Genomic DNA, 17417 nt, shown 5'->3' on the forward strand with positions numbered 1-17417 from the left:
ATTATTATACAAGATTGAGCCGCTCATAATACGTTATTAACGAAATGGGTAAAAAAATATACATTCTGCATGGATTTTATTTTTTATTGAAATTGGACGAGCGCCGAGAAAACACAATATAAAATCAGTTTCGCATTCATCAAGCAAGTATTTCAGTACGAAAATTTATTTCTTCCAATCCCCATCAATAAATTTAGTATTGATGGTAAGCAAAGCGAATATTTCCTCGAAAATTAGATACGACTGAAAAATGAATTGTTTGTGCGGCTGGTTAAAATGGTCTTGTAGATCGGAATCCGAAGGAACTGAAGTGAAAATATCTATGCAGAAATTACTCGAAAAAAGTATCGGAAGAGCCCACGACCAGATAAACTCGTAATTGTATCAATAAGAAATAATATTAACAAAATTTTAAATTCTTGATGATATGCATCTTCCCGCGATAATCTTCAACCTTCAAATAAAAATTTGCTGTCACTATTTGGTGACTGCGGAACTTCAGGAGTAACTGTTATAGATGATGCTTCGACACACCAGTTAAGATCAGCAGAAACCAAATAACATGCCAATAAGTTCATTTTCTTCGAGGGACCAATTGTTGGTGGCTCAACATGAGCTTTTCGATTTTCATGCGCAAATTCATGTTGGGAAGCTTCAACTCTTCTAGATAGGATCCGGCTTCCGACATTATTCGGGCCATCACCATCTACCTTTTTAAATTGGAGCCCGTTTCCGACGTCATTAGGGCCATCACCATCTCCTTTTTCATATTGGATCCCACTTCGGAAATGATTTGGGCCATCATCAACTTTCTTTTTATATTGAAGCCCGCTTCCTAAATCATTCGGTGCATCACAAATAACCTTTTTGCATTGGATCCCTCTACTGAAATCATTCGGGCCATCACCAAATACCCTTTTAAATTTGAGCCCGCTATTAAAATCGTTCGGGCCTTCTCCATCTACCATTCTAAATTGGAGCCCCTCTCCGACGTCATTCGGGCCATCACCACCGACCTTTTGCAATAGGTGCCCATTCATGTAGCCGTCGTGAAATCTGTTGCTTCTTTTGACATCCTCATAACAGGTCTTGGTGGCAATGTTAGCAGTAGCCTGATGCTTCTGTTCATCATGATCGTCATCCCGAGCGCTCATCTCTTCACACAAGTCTTCAGCAACAGACACCATTATATTACCGCCATCCCTAACAGAAATCCTAAAATATAAGTCATTTATAGATGTTGCAGAATCAAAAGCATCGAATGATACTTTTATATCGTAATTGCCCTTCAAAACTTGCGTGTAATCCGTACTTTCTTTGACGTCTTGTTCAACGGAGTTTTCTCCTTTTGCAGTCGTACCATCATTGCCGTTATGGTCGTAAACGGGAAATCGGTCCAGAATGCGCTGTTTGTGATTATCTTCGCTCGCAGTTTCTTCATTCATGCGACTTGAGGATTGCTCTCGGAACGAGTCCAGAGTGCTCTGCTTATGATTATTTGCGCTCACAGTCTTTTCACCCATACGACTTAAGGTTTGCTCTCGAAACGAGTCCGGAATGCTACGATTTTGATTACTTACGCTCATTGTCCCCTCATCCAAAAGATTAGATGAGCTTTCATTTTCGTTGCTGACGTTTCGAGATTCAAGCACGGTTACAGTAGAGAATTTGTTCCTCTCTGTAACAGGGCTTAACGGCATGAAATTATCTTTAGACTTTGAACCCGTGCGCTGAGTTGATGTTGATGGCACACTGGTTGAACCCAAAGACGGGGGAATGGGAGTCGTTTGGAAATGAGACTCGACCGCTCTTCCGTGTAAGAAAACGGGTGTTGGGTTCAACAGTGAAACTTTCGCGGGGGTGTTGATGTGGCCGGATACTGAATCTAACACTAATCGCGTAGTTATAGAACCTCCTAAATCATTATTTTTGATCTGCGTTGTGGTAGATCGTTCAGTGTCACTTGCCAGCATGTAGAATTTATTCACATCCACTATACTTGATCCCAACCTGCTGTTGGCCGTCGAAGTCTCCGTTTTCACTGCATCCTTTGGAGGCAGATGGTCACCAGCTCCACTGTCTAATGAAGTAGGTTCAATAAGCAGTTGTGTCCTATCAATGAATGCAATCAAGGGTGTGAACTTATTTGAAATCGTGGAATGAATCATGTTGGTAACTCCAGTGTCCATTGATGGTAACATAGGACGCTTCAACAAACGAGATGAAGCCACACTCAAGTAACTATTTTCACTTTTTTTAACTGTCGCAGGATTCATTAATAGAGAAAGTTTATTCTCATACGAGATGTATCTTTCTTCGCCATGAGATGATGAAGACTCGTGAGAGGTTAGCGGTTGATTAAAACTAGGAGTCATGGTAAGTCTAGGAGTGTTAATTGTATCCCGAATTCTGGAGTAACTGGAATCATTTTCCACTGAGGAAGAGGCTTGAATCGTCTTTGCGATAGGTGGAACACGCATTCCCAATACACTTTGATAAATGTGATCTACGGTAACGGTGGAAAAAGTTAGGTATGAGCGTCCCAAATTTTCAGGAACGGCTCCATAAGAACTTTTTGATCCCAAATTAACTTCTTTCGTCGGCATGGATTCCTTTTCTGCAGTAATGGCCGTTGAAATGGTTGTTGAAGTTGGCGTGATTACCTCGGTGTCACTAGGACGAGTGGACGTCACGGTTCGAACATGTCGATTGTCGAGTGCAGAGGACTTGTTCGCTCGCTGGCAGATATTCTCGAAAGAGGCATCTTTCTGTTGTAAAACTGAAGAAATATAAGAAACAAATTAATAATAGTTTTGAATGAGGATTGGTATAAAGCTTGCTATAAGGCTTGGTGAACTTAGCGAGCAAACACACAATGCACAATGAAATCGTTCTTGGGGAAGGACAATAAACGACGTTTTTTGCAATTAATTTTCAACATTATTTCGGGTTAAATTTCATCAAAAACGTTCACTTTTTAACCAAAGTGACGGTATTATATACAGTAAAACGGCCCTACTGACCATCAATAGCAAGAAACTAAGAAATGATGCTTTATAAGTAATTTAGGAGAAGCAACAAATTCAAATTCATGCAGTTTACTAACGTTTAATAATATGGTTTTACAACTATGATGGCACATGGAGACAAAATATAGGTTCGACTTCTGGAAAGGTAACCAACCGATTACAAATCATATGGATGGCAGCTAATGAAATATGGTACATTTGAGTCAATAAGTTAGAGGTTATTTAATAATCTATTGTACAATAACTATACAGTTGTCAGCATTTTGACGGGAGATGATTCATTGGGAGCGGAGGTCAAAATTGCACAAACTGATGTTAAAATGGATAAAATCTCAAAGCTCATGTTGAAGATTAACATGATGGTTTGGAGGGCGAGCAGGGGTAATGATTAATTGATTGAGAGATGCGGGGATGGAGGGATGTAGTGTATACACGGTACTACCAGTGTCTGGTACTTGCAGTACACGGTACTACCAGTGTCTGGTACTTGCAGTACACGGTACTACCAGTGTCTGGTACTTGCAAAAGGTCGCCAAAACTTTGACGTAACTTACGAAGGTCGACCAAACTTTGACGCAACTTACAAAGGTCGCCAAAACTTTGACGTAACTTACGAAGGTCGACCAAACTTTGACGTAACTTACGAAGGTCGCCCAAACTTGGACGTAACTTGCGACCTCGCCCAAACTTGGAAGTAACTTACGAAGGTCGCCCAAACTTGGACGTAACTTACGAAGGTCGCCCAAACTTGGACGTAACTTACGAAGGTCGCCCAAACTTGGACGTAACTTACGAAGACCGCCCAAACTTGGACGTAACTTACGAAGACCACCCAAACTTCGACGTAACTTACGAAGACCGGCCAAACTTGGACGTAACTTACGAAGGTCGCTCAAACTTGGACGTACTCACAAAGATCGTCCAAAAAGATACGTCGTCTCCATTTTTTCCATAAGTAGTCGAGTTTTGGCACTGAAATTCACAAAAAATTGGAAAATTGGTGCCAGTGAAAAATATGAAAGTTATCCAGTTATATAAATAATTACTAATTACGACAGTTGTACAATAAACATCCTAGTCAAAATTAAACTCGAGATATGAAATTATTTGGGTTAAATGGAGAAACACGTTGAGATCGAAATAAAAATTTTCAAGATTTATAATGTATACTGTCATAGACTACGGAGAAGACACCAGGGGCCATACTTTCAAAACTCGCTAAGTGAACGTAAGTAGTTACGCTCTATTTTCTTGTCTATGATTGGTGGATTTTGCTTGATAGGCCGTCAATGATTGACTCATGAACTTACGATCTCTTAACTTTTTTTGAAAGTATGGGCCCTGGAGAGGAAATGTGTCTCTCTAATTTTGTTCACTAATTAAGTACTCGTTTACAACTGTTACTCGTTCTAGCGCTTTAAAATTTCAATAGATAAAACGCTTTAAATTTCAAATGAAACATAACTGAATAACCTGGTGTAACTAAACTGGGTAAACAACTTTTATTTTAAGAATAGATTTATAACGTTTTATAGTCAGCCAACAATTGATCATTGCATCAACAAATGATATATGTGAAAGAACTACTTATTTATCAAACTTTAATAAGCAACTCATTTTAATAGGAGTGCAGGTACATAATTAAATTTGCAAGACGATGAATCTTTTCCAATTCCCACGCGATAAATCTATACTTAACTAGCGTTATGTGAGCAAGAAGTAAAAGTTGCTTTCAGGGAATTAAAATACACTGCGACATTAGTTATTACCTGCAATATCGTTCCGTTAGCGATGGATGGAAGAGTTCTGTTGAAACCTGGAGATATCAACTCGAACTGCGAATGAAAAATGAACGATTCAGCACAGAGGTAAAAAAAATCAATTTCAGTGACAATCCATCATGAAAGCAACCAAATGACACTAAAGAATAAACAAAGACAGGAAAATATTTCCATCAATTGATATTATTTTAATTTCCAGATTTTACCTCAAAGTCGTTGATTTTCAGTCTTCCGTTGGAAATTGCAGCGAGTCGAGATGCCACAGCGAGGCTTATCCTTGGCATCTGAAAATCAAGTTGACGTAGTCAAAGCTACTAGTAGTAGTGACAGCTAAGTAGTGAGCTTGTTTTATAAATTCAAGCCTGCATGCGTCGGTCATGTCTGACACTGACTTCTTAATCTGATTAAGAGATAAGTACAAAATTCTAGATGAAATTAATTCAATTACTGAATTACCGATGTTCATTGAAAATGTAAAAAGCAAATGCCGAATACCAGTAGCATTCGATCTCCATTGAACAAGCTATCACGCGTGATCTTAATTTCACGGTTGCCGAGAAGCAGCCATAACTAGCGGTCAAACGATTTATTCGTTACGTACGGTGAATGAACTAAATTAATGTCAAATGGCCATGTGCCATCTAGAAGCCCTCTAAACTACATGGATACAATACAAATAATCTTCCTTTACTTTTATAACTCAATTACCTGATCACGTATGTACCCCGACAAAATGCAATTACTGGCATTGCACATCTTCTGGTTGACGAGCTTCCCAGCGTAACGGGAACGAACCTGCCAGTAATATATTCATAGATTTCCACAACAAGATTAACATCGACCTCGCTGCATAGAAAATTCATAACTTTATTTTGTACATCCACGTCTAAATTGTTCAGATGTTCTGAAAATTCTTCATGCATCGTCCCAAGGCTCGGCCATTTTTATTTCCATTTTTGCCACTAGCGGAACTTGTGATACCATTCTCATAGATAGTTTCATAGTTATTACTCCATTTGAATAAAATATTGAACCAATAAAAAAAGGTGCATCAGTTACAAAACAAAAAAAAAAGTTAAAAATCAGAATAAATTTATTCATTCATCGCTTTTTATTGCTGCAATACATTTACACTAATGTTAAGTTAGAACGTCACTGATATTGCGACAAACCTTGACAGCAGATTCGGTGCCGCTCAGGAAGTCGCCGGCAGTAGCGATGTCGTGGTAGAGAACGATGCGAGGGTTGGCGTTTAGAATTTCCATCTTCAGTGGCGCCAGCAAGAAATGTGGCCGCACCGACAAATATCGACAAACCCTGAAATTATTTTCTTCTGCAGCCTGTGCGAGGAGGAAGAATTTTTATTTATCAATCATTGTCTCAACTTTAGAGAAAATATTGTGAAAATAGAACAGATAAATTTAGGGTGATAGACCGTTCCAAAAGATAATGCAAACTGTTGATTGAACGTACTTGTACTTAAACAACTTTCCTTGCGACTTTTACACTAGAGATGGCACAATATTGCATAATAACACCACGTCCGTCAAATGAATCCAAGCAAAATAAGACCTCAATAATGAGCATAAAATCTCAGTACATAATTAAGTATCAGTACAATTATTTCTGCAGCCACCCTTTCACCAAACGAACATTATGGAAAGGTATCAACTAATTTTCGATATCACTAGTCACATTCAAATGAACAAGGCGAGTACTCGGAAAAGTCGTCGATGTCCAAACATTTTTATGCAAGTCGCATACTCTTGCACGCTCGTCTCATAAATTAAAATAAAGAGGAGGCAGATAAAACCTTACTTCTGGTGATAGATTTTTGGAACAAAAAACAAGCGGGTGATCCTCCGAAAACATTCGAAACGCTCTTGAATTTATTCAAGAATCTTCTGAAAAATTGTTATGGAAAGACAATATAATTAATGAATGCGAAACAATTTTGACACAAAAGGTGCAAAGTTAGAGCTAGTTCACTGTGTTACTGTAAACGCTATGGACACACAAATTTTGTAAAGTGGATTGTTCATATCTGCTTTAATTAAAATGTCGTATTCCAAGTCCTTTCGGTTATGTCGAGTCCGAAATTAGATACCTGATTACCATGTCCTCGACATAGCGCATTGTAATGACTGTCTCTGAGGTGCTGTCTGACTTGCAGCCGCTGCGACATCAGAGGGACAGTGAAGGTGTTCTGAACGTCTCCGTGCAGCAGTGCGTGATCATGCTGTTCAGTGGGAAAAAATCATGGACTATTAATTAACAACATTTTCGAGCAGCCTTTGTGAAAATTTTCTGATTGATGAAGCCATTTAACCCCAGACTATCTAATTTTTGTTTCCCTACCAGTGTTGCTGTGCTCTTTTTTAGAATTCTAAAGGTATCTGGATTTAAAGTATCCAATAACTGTGGCTTAAAATATTCAATGTACTAAATCCCAAAGCGTGAGGACATACGGGGCCTTCGTTTAAATTTCAATTACCAACAAATCCAAATTACCATGCCTCTTTGCTAGTCAATATGCACTATGCGTGAAAAATATATTTCTGAACTGATGCTTGTTCATCGTGTCCAAATATTTCTCTTAAAGACTCGATGAAAATTGGCCGCTTTGATAAAAAAATTTTTAAGAAACTACTTAATATTGAAGCAATTGCATTCGTGAAAATGAACTATGGTATCATTTCAGAGTTGCGAAAGATTTCGTCTTCATTTGATCTCTTCGCTTTAATAGAATTTGGATGCAAGATAAAAATGTGCAATTTTTCATAAATTACACATAATTTTCTCACTGTTCACTAGTGGTTGTCACACAGAATTAAATTCTAAATGTACACAAATGAAAATCAGTTTTCGTTGAAAGGCCATCCACTATTCAGTGTTCAGCCCAAGGCTGGCACAGAGAGAAGAGATATTCGAGACATTCCTCAAGCTTGGTTATCATGTTTCTCGCCTCAACGGGTTCAAGTTATCTGGTGAGTTTCCACTGGAGATTCTACGATAGCCGTGGTTCAATTCAGAATCCCCTACTGCTTTATCCCGGCTACGAGTTTCAACCAAACCAAAGCCATCGGATATCGACCGGAGTTTTAAAAAATAATTTAGTAATCTATTTTATAAATGTGACCGGTTGTTTGTTCCTGGCTACGAGTTTTCCCAAAATCATCGCATCTTTTCCCAAAGCCATCGGATGTCACACTGTCGACCGAAACTTTAACAAATAATTTAGTAATATGTTATATATTTTCGACAGTTTGTTTGTTTCCGTGTTGAAGACTTGCGCTAAAAAGCTAAAGTTTCCCTTAAATTTCAAGCGCGAATTGCCTGGAAATTTTGTGGTGAACATGGGTTTAACGGAGTTGTCTTTGCTTAAATTACTGTAGTTTCACAATTATTAGCAATGTTCTGAATGACGGGATTCTGAATAATGGGATTCTGGAAGTCCAGGGATTATCTTGCCCTTGCAACGCCTGGCTAACATAAGCTTATGCTATTATTCATAAGGCAGTTTGCAATAATATTAACGCGCTAGAATATCCAAGAAATTCAATTGAAGTCAAGCTCCAATTATTCTTTGTTGAATAAATAATTATATTTTTCATTTTTTATTGTTTTTCAGCATATTATGCAAGAATATACAAAATAATCGATGAAGAGGAATAAAAAAATATTCTGAGTTATCTGCATTTCCTCATGATCGGAGCCAGAGATCGCATTTCCAGGCTTCATTCTCCCCTAATACTGTACTTGTGTCATCAATACAATTTCATGTATCGAAACGCATTCAAACGTATCCAATACCTGATTTTGCGGAAACTTCAAATTATTTAGCGCCTACTTAAACAAAGTCTTATGATCATTTATATTTACATAGTCAAAATTTTTAACCACGAACAAGCGATGTGCAATCATTGCCAAGAACAAAGCTTATGAGATGTACTTCGATGTGAACCTTTTTTCAAGAGTCTCAAGGTAGGCGGATTCTATAAATAAAAAGTTTTAATGAACCAACGCTCAACAAATCTCAGTCAGTTCTTCATTTTGTCGCCCGAACTCGGAAAAATGACACAAATGTCTGCTGATAATCAAGCCCAGCGAACAAATAAAAACAAAATACTGAATACAATACCTGATGAATAATGTGCTCCAGAAGGTTCTTGTACTTGTCATCTTGTTGCAGTGGGTAAACTTGGTCGATGTATGAGAGCCAGAGAAACGCTGAGGCCAAATCTCCAGATTTTAGAGCAACCAAGGCCACGGGTAGCATATGCTTGGCTTGCCAAGCTGTGAGGCGAAGGTTCGGAAATACATGACATGATAAATATTTCCCTGGCAACCCCCTAACGTTGAATAAGACAGCAGCTAAAGCGAGACAACGAAAGCTGAGAGTGCCATTCGTCAATACCGGTCAATTAGTGTTCAAAAGCAAACTCTTTAATTACTTTTTACGTGACGCAAATTCATCTGACGGTAAATTAAATGCAGGTTATTCAATAGAACAGTAGCCTTGAATCGCATGCAAATTTGCACCATAGACTAAATACATAAAAAACAATCTGATTTTTTTATTACATCATATAACTCACCGTTGGATGATGTCAACCCAGACTTGACACGACGAACTCCGTTCATTTGGTGAGGTTCAAATTTGTAAATTTTTTGTTCGTTAATGACCGCTTTAGCGAGGACGTTTTCAACTTTATTGGTGAAAGAAATAAATGATGATGCAGAGTCTAGAAATTTCATGTAATCGGCATATTTATTGGCTGCACATAGAGCAAAATATTAAGGTCATTACTAAACTAAATTTCAGTCGTCGTGAGCCTCTATGTAATCATTAATGCTTGCATTAAGTTCATTGTAAAATGTCTATCATAGTAAAACCGCTCACCCACAATTTCACAATCACGTAAAATTTTTTCCATCATTCAACTGATTATGTATCCTTTATAAATGAATATACAACATTGATTGTATATTCATTGATTGTATTGATTGTCATTCACATTTATGAAATCTGCGGAGCACTTTTTTTCTTTCTTAAATGCAAATCTTCAAGATAAGATACTCGCAAAATATTTTATTACATCCATTGAACGCTTTCAATATTTTATAAACGATGACATGGATCAAGTACTCAAAATTTAAGATTTATTCACTGGAGTGGTAATATAAACTTATTTACGAAAGAAAGCTCAACGAACCAGTTCCCACAGAAATCAAAGGCTTTAAAAATACACCATCACAATTAAAATAAGCTAATCTCATATATACAGATTCAAACGCAATAAACTTCCATCATTGATAAAATTCGCTCGATTCAGAACGCATTCACGCGGCAGCTTTAATTTAATATAAAATTTCAAAAATCGTGGGCTGAAATTTGCAGCACACATTTTCCATATTAGCTAATGAGGTCAAAATTTTCTCATTTGTTCTATTATAATAAATTTAGTTATACGCATTAAATTTGATACATCTTTGACAAAATAATATTATAATTGTAGTTAGTGTTTAATTTTATGCATTCAAAACCATTAAAAATCATCAATAATTCAAAGTATGAATAAGTGCCGGAAATTATGCGAATTACTTTGAAACCTGCATCATTTCCGTTGGAAATTGATATCGTATAACGTAAATATCGTCACAAAACGTAAATATTGTCACGAAACATAAATATTGTAACAAAACGTACATATTCTTCGGTATCCTTGGAGAAAAATAACTTGCATAAAAGCCAGTGGCAAATGTGAAAAAAATAAAATGATAATAAACCCATACGTGTTAATAGAAATTCACTCTAAAGTTAATGATGAATAAATAAAATGTCACTCTAAAAAAGTGGGGGTGAGAAATTCAAGCCTAACCCTTCTCTCCAAAATTAATTGACAAATTTTTCAGACAAATCAACTTAGTACCGACGAGCTAAACTTGAGTTAGCAGGGCATGTTTTGTATTGAACGCATAATGTGCGTTCAACCCGTTTTGAATTTTTAAACGAACGAAGCGCAACATGTAATGCATTATTCTCACACGTTCACTAGGATACAGACATGTCATCTCTCTCAGCACAGTTTTACATCCTGCGCCACAAAATGGTCACTCCAGGGAAATAAGAGAAACAATGTCCCCAATATCCTGCGCCACAAAGTGGTCACTCTAGGGAATCTAGAGAAACTTTAATGTGCCTAATGCACTTAATATCTTAGCCACGGCTGAGAATTAATATCTTAACAAAGCCGCTGCTAGCAATATTTGAAAAGCGCCAGATATCGGAAGAAAACTCGAACATCGATTCTCCACTCACCGCGGGAGCGACGTACGATGAATAAGTAAATTTAAGCTTATAATCGACGAGTCTCAATTATGAATAAATGAAACGAGTTAACACTGTATGGTAAGCACCGGAGTTTAGACTGAAACAGTAACGTAAAAACATTGAGTGGACTTTAATTTTTCGCAGAAAATAAGAGCAAAGAGAAAACTCGCCTATAAGTGCACATGAATAACTGATGATTAAACATCAATTTAAGTTTAAATCAGTGTGCTGATAAATGATTCATGTCCATAGCAACGAGCAGAGAACAAAATGCCGATTGGGCAATAAATAGAAAATAAATACACTGAATCACGTTACAAAAAAAAAGCACAAATTCTTCCGAATGGCGTTTAGGAGGACGCTAGGAGCAACAAAGAAAAATTCGCCGTTCGCCTCAGATTCTAAGTTATTCCATGTGAAAATATACCATTCCTCACTTACCATGAGGTTGCGACCTAAGCAGACCCACAACGCTGGCGTAGCACCTGTTCAACCTCGACACCGACAGGAAGTTACCGACGGTATCCATGATATCTGGACGATGCTTAGTCCTCTTCTTCAACAACTTCTCTTCTAGAAGCTCCAGCCAACACTTCTTCGCTATGTCACTGTTACAAAATAAACAAAACCTATTAGTGTGCCACTTTTAAAAGGTTTTTATACTTGTACAAACAACCTGACGACAACGCCAAGCATGTAACAAACATTTTTAATTGGTAATATATAGTCACGGTGGAGAATGCATACTCACAATTCACTTTGTTTATCCAAATCCAAACGTCTTCTTCCAAAAATGTTTCGTAAAATGGCTTCCAAAGTATTGAAGACGAAATCGACTTTATGCAGCATCAGCGGCAATGGCATTTCAGTAATTTTTGAATTATCACAGTCAAGTTTCGCCAAATCATTTACTCCACCAAGTTCAGAATATCTCTCATTAGAAGGTTCCAACCCTTTACTACAAGTTTTAATTTCATCTTCATCTAATGAAACGGAGTAATCCTCTTGTAGAGGTGGTTTGAAAATGTCTTCTTCTTGGTTGAAAGCTGGAGCTTTTCTACCTCGTTTTATTTCACTTGTACTCGATCTATTGGGTTCGGTATCAAGATGAACAGTCTCTCCAGCATTGGCATGAAAGTTGGCATTTACCAACTTGAAATCTCCTGGAGTGGGTACCAATAGAAATTCTCCTTCAGACTTCTTAGTAGTAACTAACCGGGAGACTTCCACTATCTTTTCAACCGACTCGGGGAATACAAATTCTTTCAGAACCGTGCTTTTTCCGAGTTGCGAGACGGTTGTTGGCAATGGCCCATTTTCAGATGGAAAGTTTTCCATTTCATTCAGTACACTTACTACCGGAATGCGCGTTGCAAAATTTGTATCAAATGAATTAAAATTTCCAATCGTACGCGTGATCTGTGTTTTTGGGTTACCGTTCTTCGTACAAAAAACATTGCTTGGTGCAAGTGAAAGAGGCTCACGGACCTCAATGGCAGGGCGGCAAAGAACAGGTACATTATCCGTCGTCGGGTCCAGATTGGAGGGCGTAACTTTCTTTTCGCGCTGATCCATACCATTTTTAGAAGTGGAGAGCTCGCTCGCATACAAGATCTCCCTAGGCTGGACGTCATCATAAAGGTGAAGCTCTGAAAAAACTGGATCATCAAGCATGGACCCCTCGTCGTAACTTGAAAGTTCAAAATCTGCGTTTCCATAAGCTTGGTCTGTATTTGGGTAAACAAAATTGGGTCTAGAAGGCTCACCTTCAGACCTAATGAAATAATCGTCATCTGTTAATGCTTCTTCGTCGTTTCTATTCAAATTTTCGTCGTACGTGTTGCTTCCAAATGCACCCCGAAACGAAGGTTCAAATCCAGCGTTGGATCCACGGAAAACTATATGTTCAGGATTCGAGAATGCCTCTAAAAATTGTACTATGTTTGTATTTTTCACTTCTCCAGGGTGGTCCGAAAGCTTATTGTCATGGTCTATGATCCCAAAACGTAAATTTTCCGAGTTGACATGTTCGAAGTTATTAAAGGCTTGTCCTCTTCCTTCGTTGAACACTAGAGCAAATCCGGCAATTATCGCCAAAAAATACTCGAAAGTCATATCTTCTCAGGGCTGAAAACTTGTTTAAGAAAAATGTTCAATTATTCAGAGTTCCATTAAGCTCACGAAATCTGAAAAATTCGTCAAAAATATCATGCAAGATAGAAGTAAAATATAAACCCATCATCGGAACATCGAATTCATACGATACAAGTACAATGAAGCTTTTTGCAAGTGGATTCGAGATTACGATGATGGAAATAGCATAAATGTAGGCCAATATAGAAATCATTCAAATCGAAAATACAAAATCCTCTCATATTCATGTACCTATTTGTAGTCAAAGACGCTAAATTAATTATGGCAAAATGACTAAATTTGCATTATAAGCCGGAAATTTCTATTAGAGCCCATTTGAAGAAATTATAAAATTAGGCTAGCTTAGCCTCAGATCTCTTTGACCACACGACGCTAACTATGCACAAATAAAATTAACGAACAAATAAGCCTTGCATTGCAGCTTAGAGGCTGTATCCTGCATTAGTCACAAATCAAATATTCTTTGTGAAATAACGTTCTAGATATTCAGGTTGTCATTTCAATTAGCAGCAAAGCACAATAAGGTGCGAGAAATTTTCATTATAGGATTTTATTTTCAGTCGTTCTCTTCTCAGCGGATTAATCCTCGTTTAGACTGTTCATATATCAGCAAATTTGTAAATTTCAAGTAGGGGATTTTCATTACATGCATTCTTGTATCATGGGCGACGTGTAGATTGCTAGAGTTATACATTTTCAATCCAACACAGACTAAATTGAATTGTCAAGAGTGGAGACCACACGCAACTAAATTGAACAAAATTCAAAGAACGCGAAACATTATGGCTCACTGAAATTATCGATAGCTCACGATCCCCTTGTAACCTGAAGCACCATTATCCTTGTTATCAGATCGCTGCATAACTATGGAATGCTCGAAAAAATATTCGGCTAACAAGAGATGTCGGTACAATATCGCTGTCCAATTTCGCTTGCGTAGGCTGAGATTTCACGAGTCACTCAACAGTATTTTCCGTCGTGTTTCATTTGCGTGGGCAGCTGACATCGATAGGTCAACAGGAATGGTGGCTCTGTGAAGGCAATTTTCATTTAATTTAAAAATTTTTTAATCGGTTTCAAAACTTTTGGCGTTACAATCATCTTCAAGCCTGATCTCTGCTAGGGGTAATTCGCTACTGCTCAGATCATTAGCTATGGCTTACTAGGCTTACTGTCGTCTTAACAATTGGGCTGTACATTTTGACAAGAAAATCCTTAACAGCGCCCTCTGGTGAGTTGAAACTAAGGTAGAGGTGTACTTTTTATTTATTTATGAACTATCTTTATATGAACTATTGAACCTTATATAAAGTTGTGAAAACTACTTAATTATTCTATAGATTCAAAAAGTGAAATAACAGGTGAATTAATAGCATCGATTCTTTTAAGTCATGCCGGGCAATGTTCAGCAACACCAAACTAAAATAGTCGTTTTTTATACATAAATGTAATTCATTCTGATCTTTGAAAAATCTAATTGCAGACGATTTCATCTTCATTACTAGAAAATTAATTTTAATTCTTAAATCATTGGTTCCTATATTTTAACCACTTGTATTTAAATAAATGCAATTATTTCCTATATAATTACTTTATATGTGTAATTTTAATTATGGCAAGGCAGTAAATTTTTGTTGTCTTATGAAAACGAAATTTTCTTCTCAGCTAGCCCCTCAGATATTTTAGCTCGTGCATGTCGATTGTGTTCAAGTAATATTTTATTGATATTAAGACTTATTAAAGACACTTATTTTATTAGTTGATTCGACAAAGTTTAGCATAAAGTCCAGGGGCCATACTTTCAAAACTCGCTAAGTGAACGTAAGTACTTACGCTCTATTTTCTTGTCTATGATTGGTGGATTTTGCTCGAAAGGCCGCCAATGATTGGCTGATGAACTTACGATATCTTAACTTTTTTAGAAAGTATGGGCCCAGAACAGTAAATATTATTCTAATCAGATTGCCTTTCAATTGTTAAAATTTTTAATTTGCTTAATAGCAGATTAAATTATCCAGATATAAAACGAGGACACATGTAAAAAAAAAATATTGTTAACATATCAGTTTTTATGGGGTGCATTTAGTTGAGGTTGCAATGTAATTAGCTAATTAGCTGCGTCTCAAACTTGATGAGACTCGTGACGTATACAAAGTTTTGAGTCCTCGCGTGTTTTTTAAAAGCCACCAAAAGATTAAAACAAATTCTTGTTCTGTTCAGCCCACGGAAACCTGGATATTTGTTGCAAAATTTTTAAATCGTTCTATATTTTATTAAAAAACTTCCTCTTTTTGACATGGATTTAGCATGCATTTCGTATTAATTTTCGCACCCATTTCGCACCGTTACAGATTAATATACAAGTTTTCAAAATGAGTTCTTCATACAAGTTTACGATGACTAATTTACTCTTTAAACATCTAATAATAAGAAAATGTTAATAGAAAATATGAACAAAACACGCTCCTTCAAATTGAAAACTATTGACCATCCTATTGGCAACCATCGAGGTTCCAACAGCCTGCACGCTGATGCCGAGACTGAACTCGGCTCTGCCCGCGACGAATTGTAAATTATCATTAATTTTTGGTGCCCAGAGACTATATTATTTTCAAGGAATAATGCAATTAATTTAAATTATATACAGTCAATCCTTATCATTTTACAATCGCGATTAAGAAGCAGCATCCGTGTATTATAGTCTGCAAAATTTCGCCCAATTATTTTTAATGATCAATAAGTTACTAATTAAAGACTTTTTTATAGCAGTTGAGTGAAAAACAATTAATTATCTTAGAATTGTGTTGACATACTCTAACTATTGTAACTTTGAAAGTTTGAAGTAAATTGACAAAAATGCATAAAAACTACTGCAATGAACAACAACGTACAAAAAATAAATTTTTGCGGTATGGAAAAAAAACTCTAATTTTAGCAAGAACATTTCAAATATTACATTAAAGAAATATTTTACACATCAACAGTTCTTCTTTGCAAATGTTATAGTGATATAATACAATGAACAAAAGTCTCGAGTTAGCCAAAAATAAGGAACGATATAGCCAGCTTCTGCGAAGCTACCCACACACAAAATTCGCGGTTTATGCCAATCCGGAGACCCGCACCCGAGTTGCTGCTCCGAATTTGAAACACCATGTCCAGAAATTGATGATTTTCAGTCCAGCGATGTCCAGAATTTGAGATTTTCATGGCGTGAAGAGGGATTCATGCACGTGTTTTTTTTTCGCACAGAATTTTTTTCGGGTTTTCCATTCAGAAAAAAGTATATCTGCATGCTGTATCTTCAAATGGGAAAAACCGTTGCGATTTCTGAAATGATTTGAGGAGCCATGATGAATGCTTGACAAATCACAGCACAAATACAGTAATAAGTTGAATTGCATTACATGAAAACCAAAAACATATTTACAATCAGATGTAATTTGAATAGTAATATTCCCAGACAAATTCAAAATGAGACAGCTGAAATAATAATTTCGCTTCAGCAATGACTCGTAAAATTTTGTGCTGGAATTTATATCGAACTTCATTTGTGAAATTATCAAAACTTCTTATGTACGAATGCGCTTGCGCTCATAAAAAATAATTATGTCATAAAAATAAAGTTTAAATCAGTTGGAATTTAGGTCGAGTTAACAAATATTAGCATCAGCAATATATTTGCGGATACTTATACAAGTACCGATCTGGCGTTAAACTTATCACCGAAATTAAAAATCTATCACAGCTTTCTGTAACAATTTTTAATGATGCTAACGATGCGTTAACGAGGCTGTTTACGTGTTTACGTGGAAGTCAATATACTCAATATATTTCTTTGCTGTTGTTATGACAAAATCTAAGGTATCCTCATAATGACTGTGAAAATGCAGATGCAAGTTTAATTTCGAATAAATTATAGAACTGCTCTAAAATATTATTTAGCTAACAAATGCTCGTTCGCCGTTTGTAGAAAAAAAAATTCTATGGAAAACGAATTGAGACTTGCAATTAAAAAGTTCATATAGAGCCGAAAAATGTTCGCGGAGGGATATGGGCACATGAACATTATGCATATTAAATAAACTTAAATATTCGTGTGTCTGACAAGCTCAGTTT

At 36.7% G+C, this 17417-nt stretch overlaps 1 protein-coding gene across 1 annotated transcript; it reads right to left on the reverse strand.

Annotated features, from left to right (window-relative positions):
- Positions 1–706: 706 nt before the first annotated feature.
- Positions 707–13332, reverse strand: LOC108679206. Its single transcript, XM_018167806.2, has 12 exons — positions 11896–13332; positions 11586–11752; positions 9409–9588; positions 8952–9106; positions 6918–7049; positions 5983–6150; positions 5519–5605; positions 5017–5094; positions 4799–4864; positions 3913–4001; positions 1017–2112; positions 707–835 (listed from the first exon to the last, which is right to left on the reverse strand). Exons 1-12 carry the CDS (start codon positions 13257–13259, stop codon positions 707–709), a joined length of 3711 nt encoding a protein of 1236 aa, XP_018023295.1. The 5' UTR covers positions 13260–13332.
- Between the last annotated feature and the right edge of the window lie 4085 nt (positions 13333–17417).

Source organism: Hyalella azteca, unplaced genomic scaffold (assembly GCF_000764305.2).
Source record: "Hyalella azteca isolate HAZT.00-mixed unplaced genomic scaffold, Hazt_2.0.2 contig15610, whole genome shotgun sequence".
Lineage (NCBI taxonomy): Eukaryota > Metazoa > Arthropoda > Malacostraca > Amphipoda > Hyalellidae > Hyalella > Hyalella azteca.

Excerpts from the sequence above, each read along its gene's own strand:
- LOC108679206 (XM_018167806.2), bottom strand. The coding sequence starts at position 13,259 with ATGACTTTCGAGTATTTTTTGGCGATAATTGCCGGATTTGCTCTAGTG. Across the intron at positions 7,050-8,951 it reads TGGAGCACATTATTCATCAG|CATGATCACGCACTGCTGCA; the intron begins GTATTGTATTCA and ends CCCACTGAACAG. Across the intron at positions 2,113-3,912 it reads TCCAAGTTTGAGCGACCTTC|GACACAACTGCTTATTGAAC; the intron begins GTAAGTTACGTC and ends ATTCATTGATAG.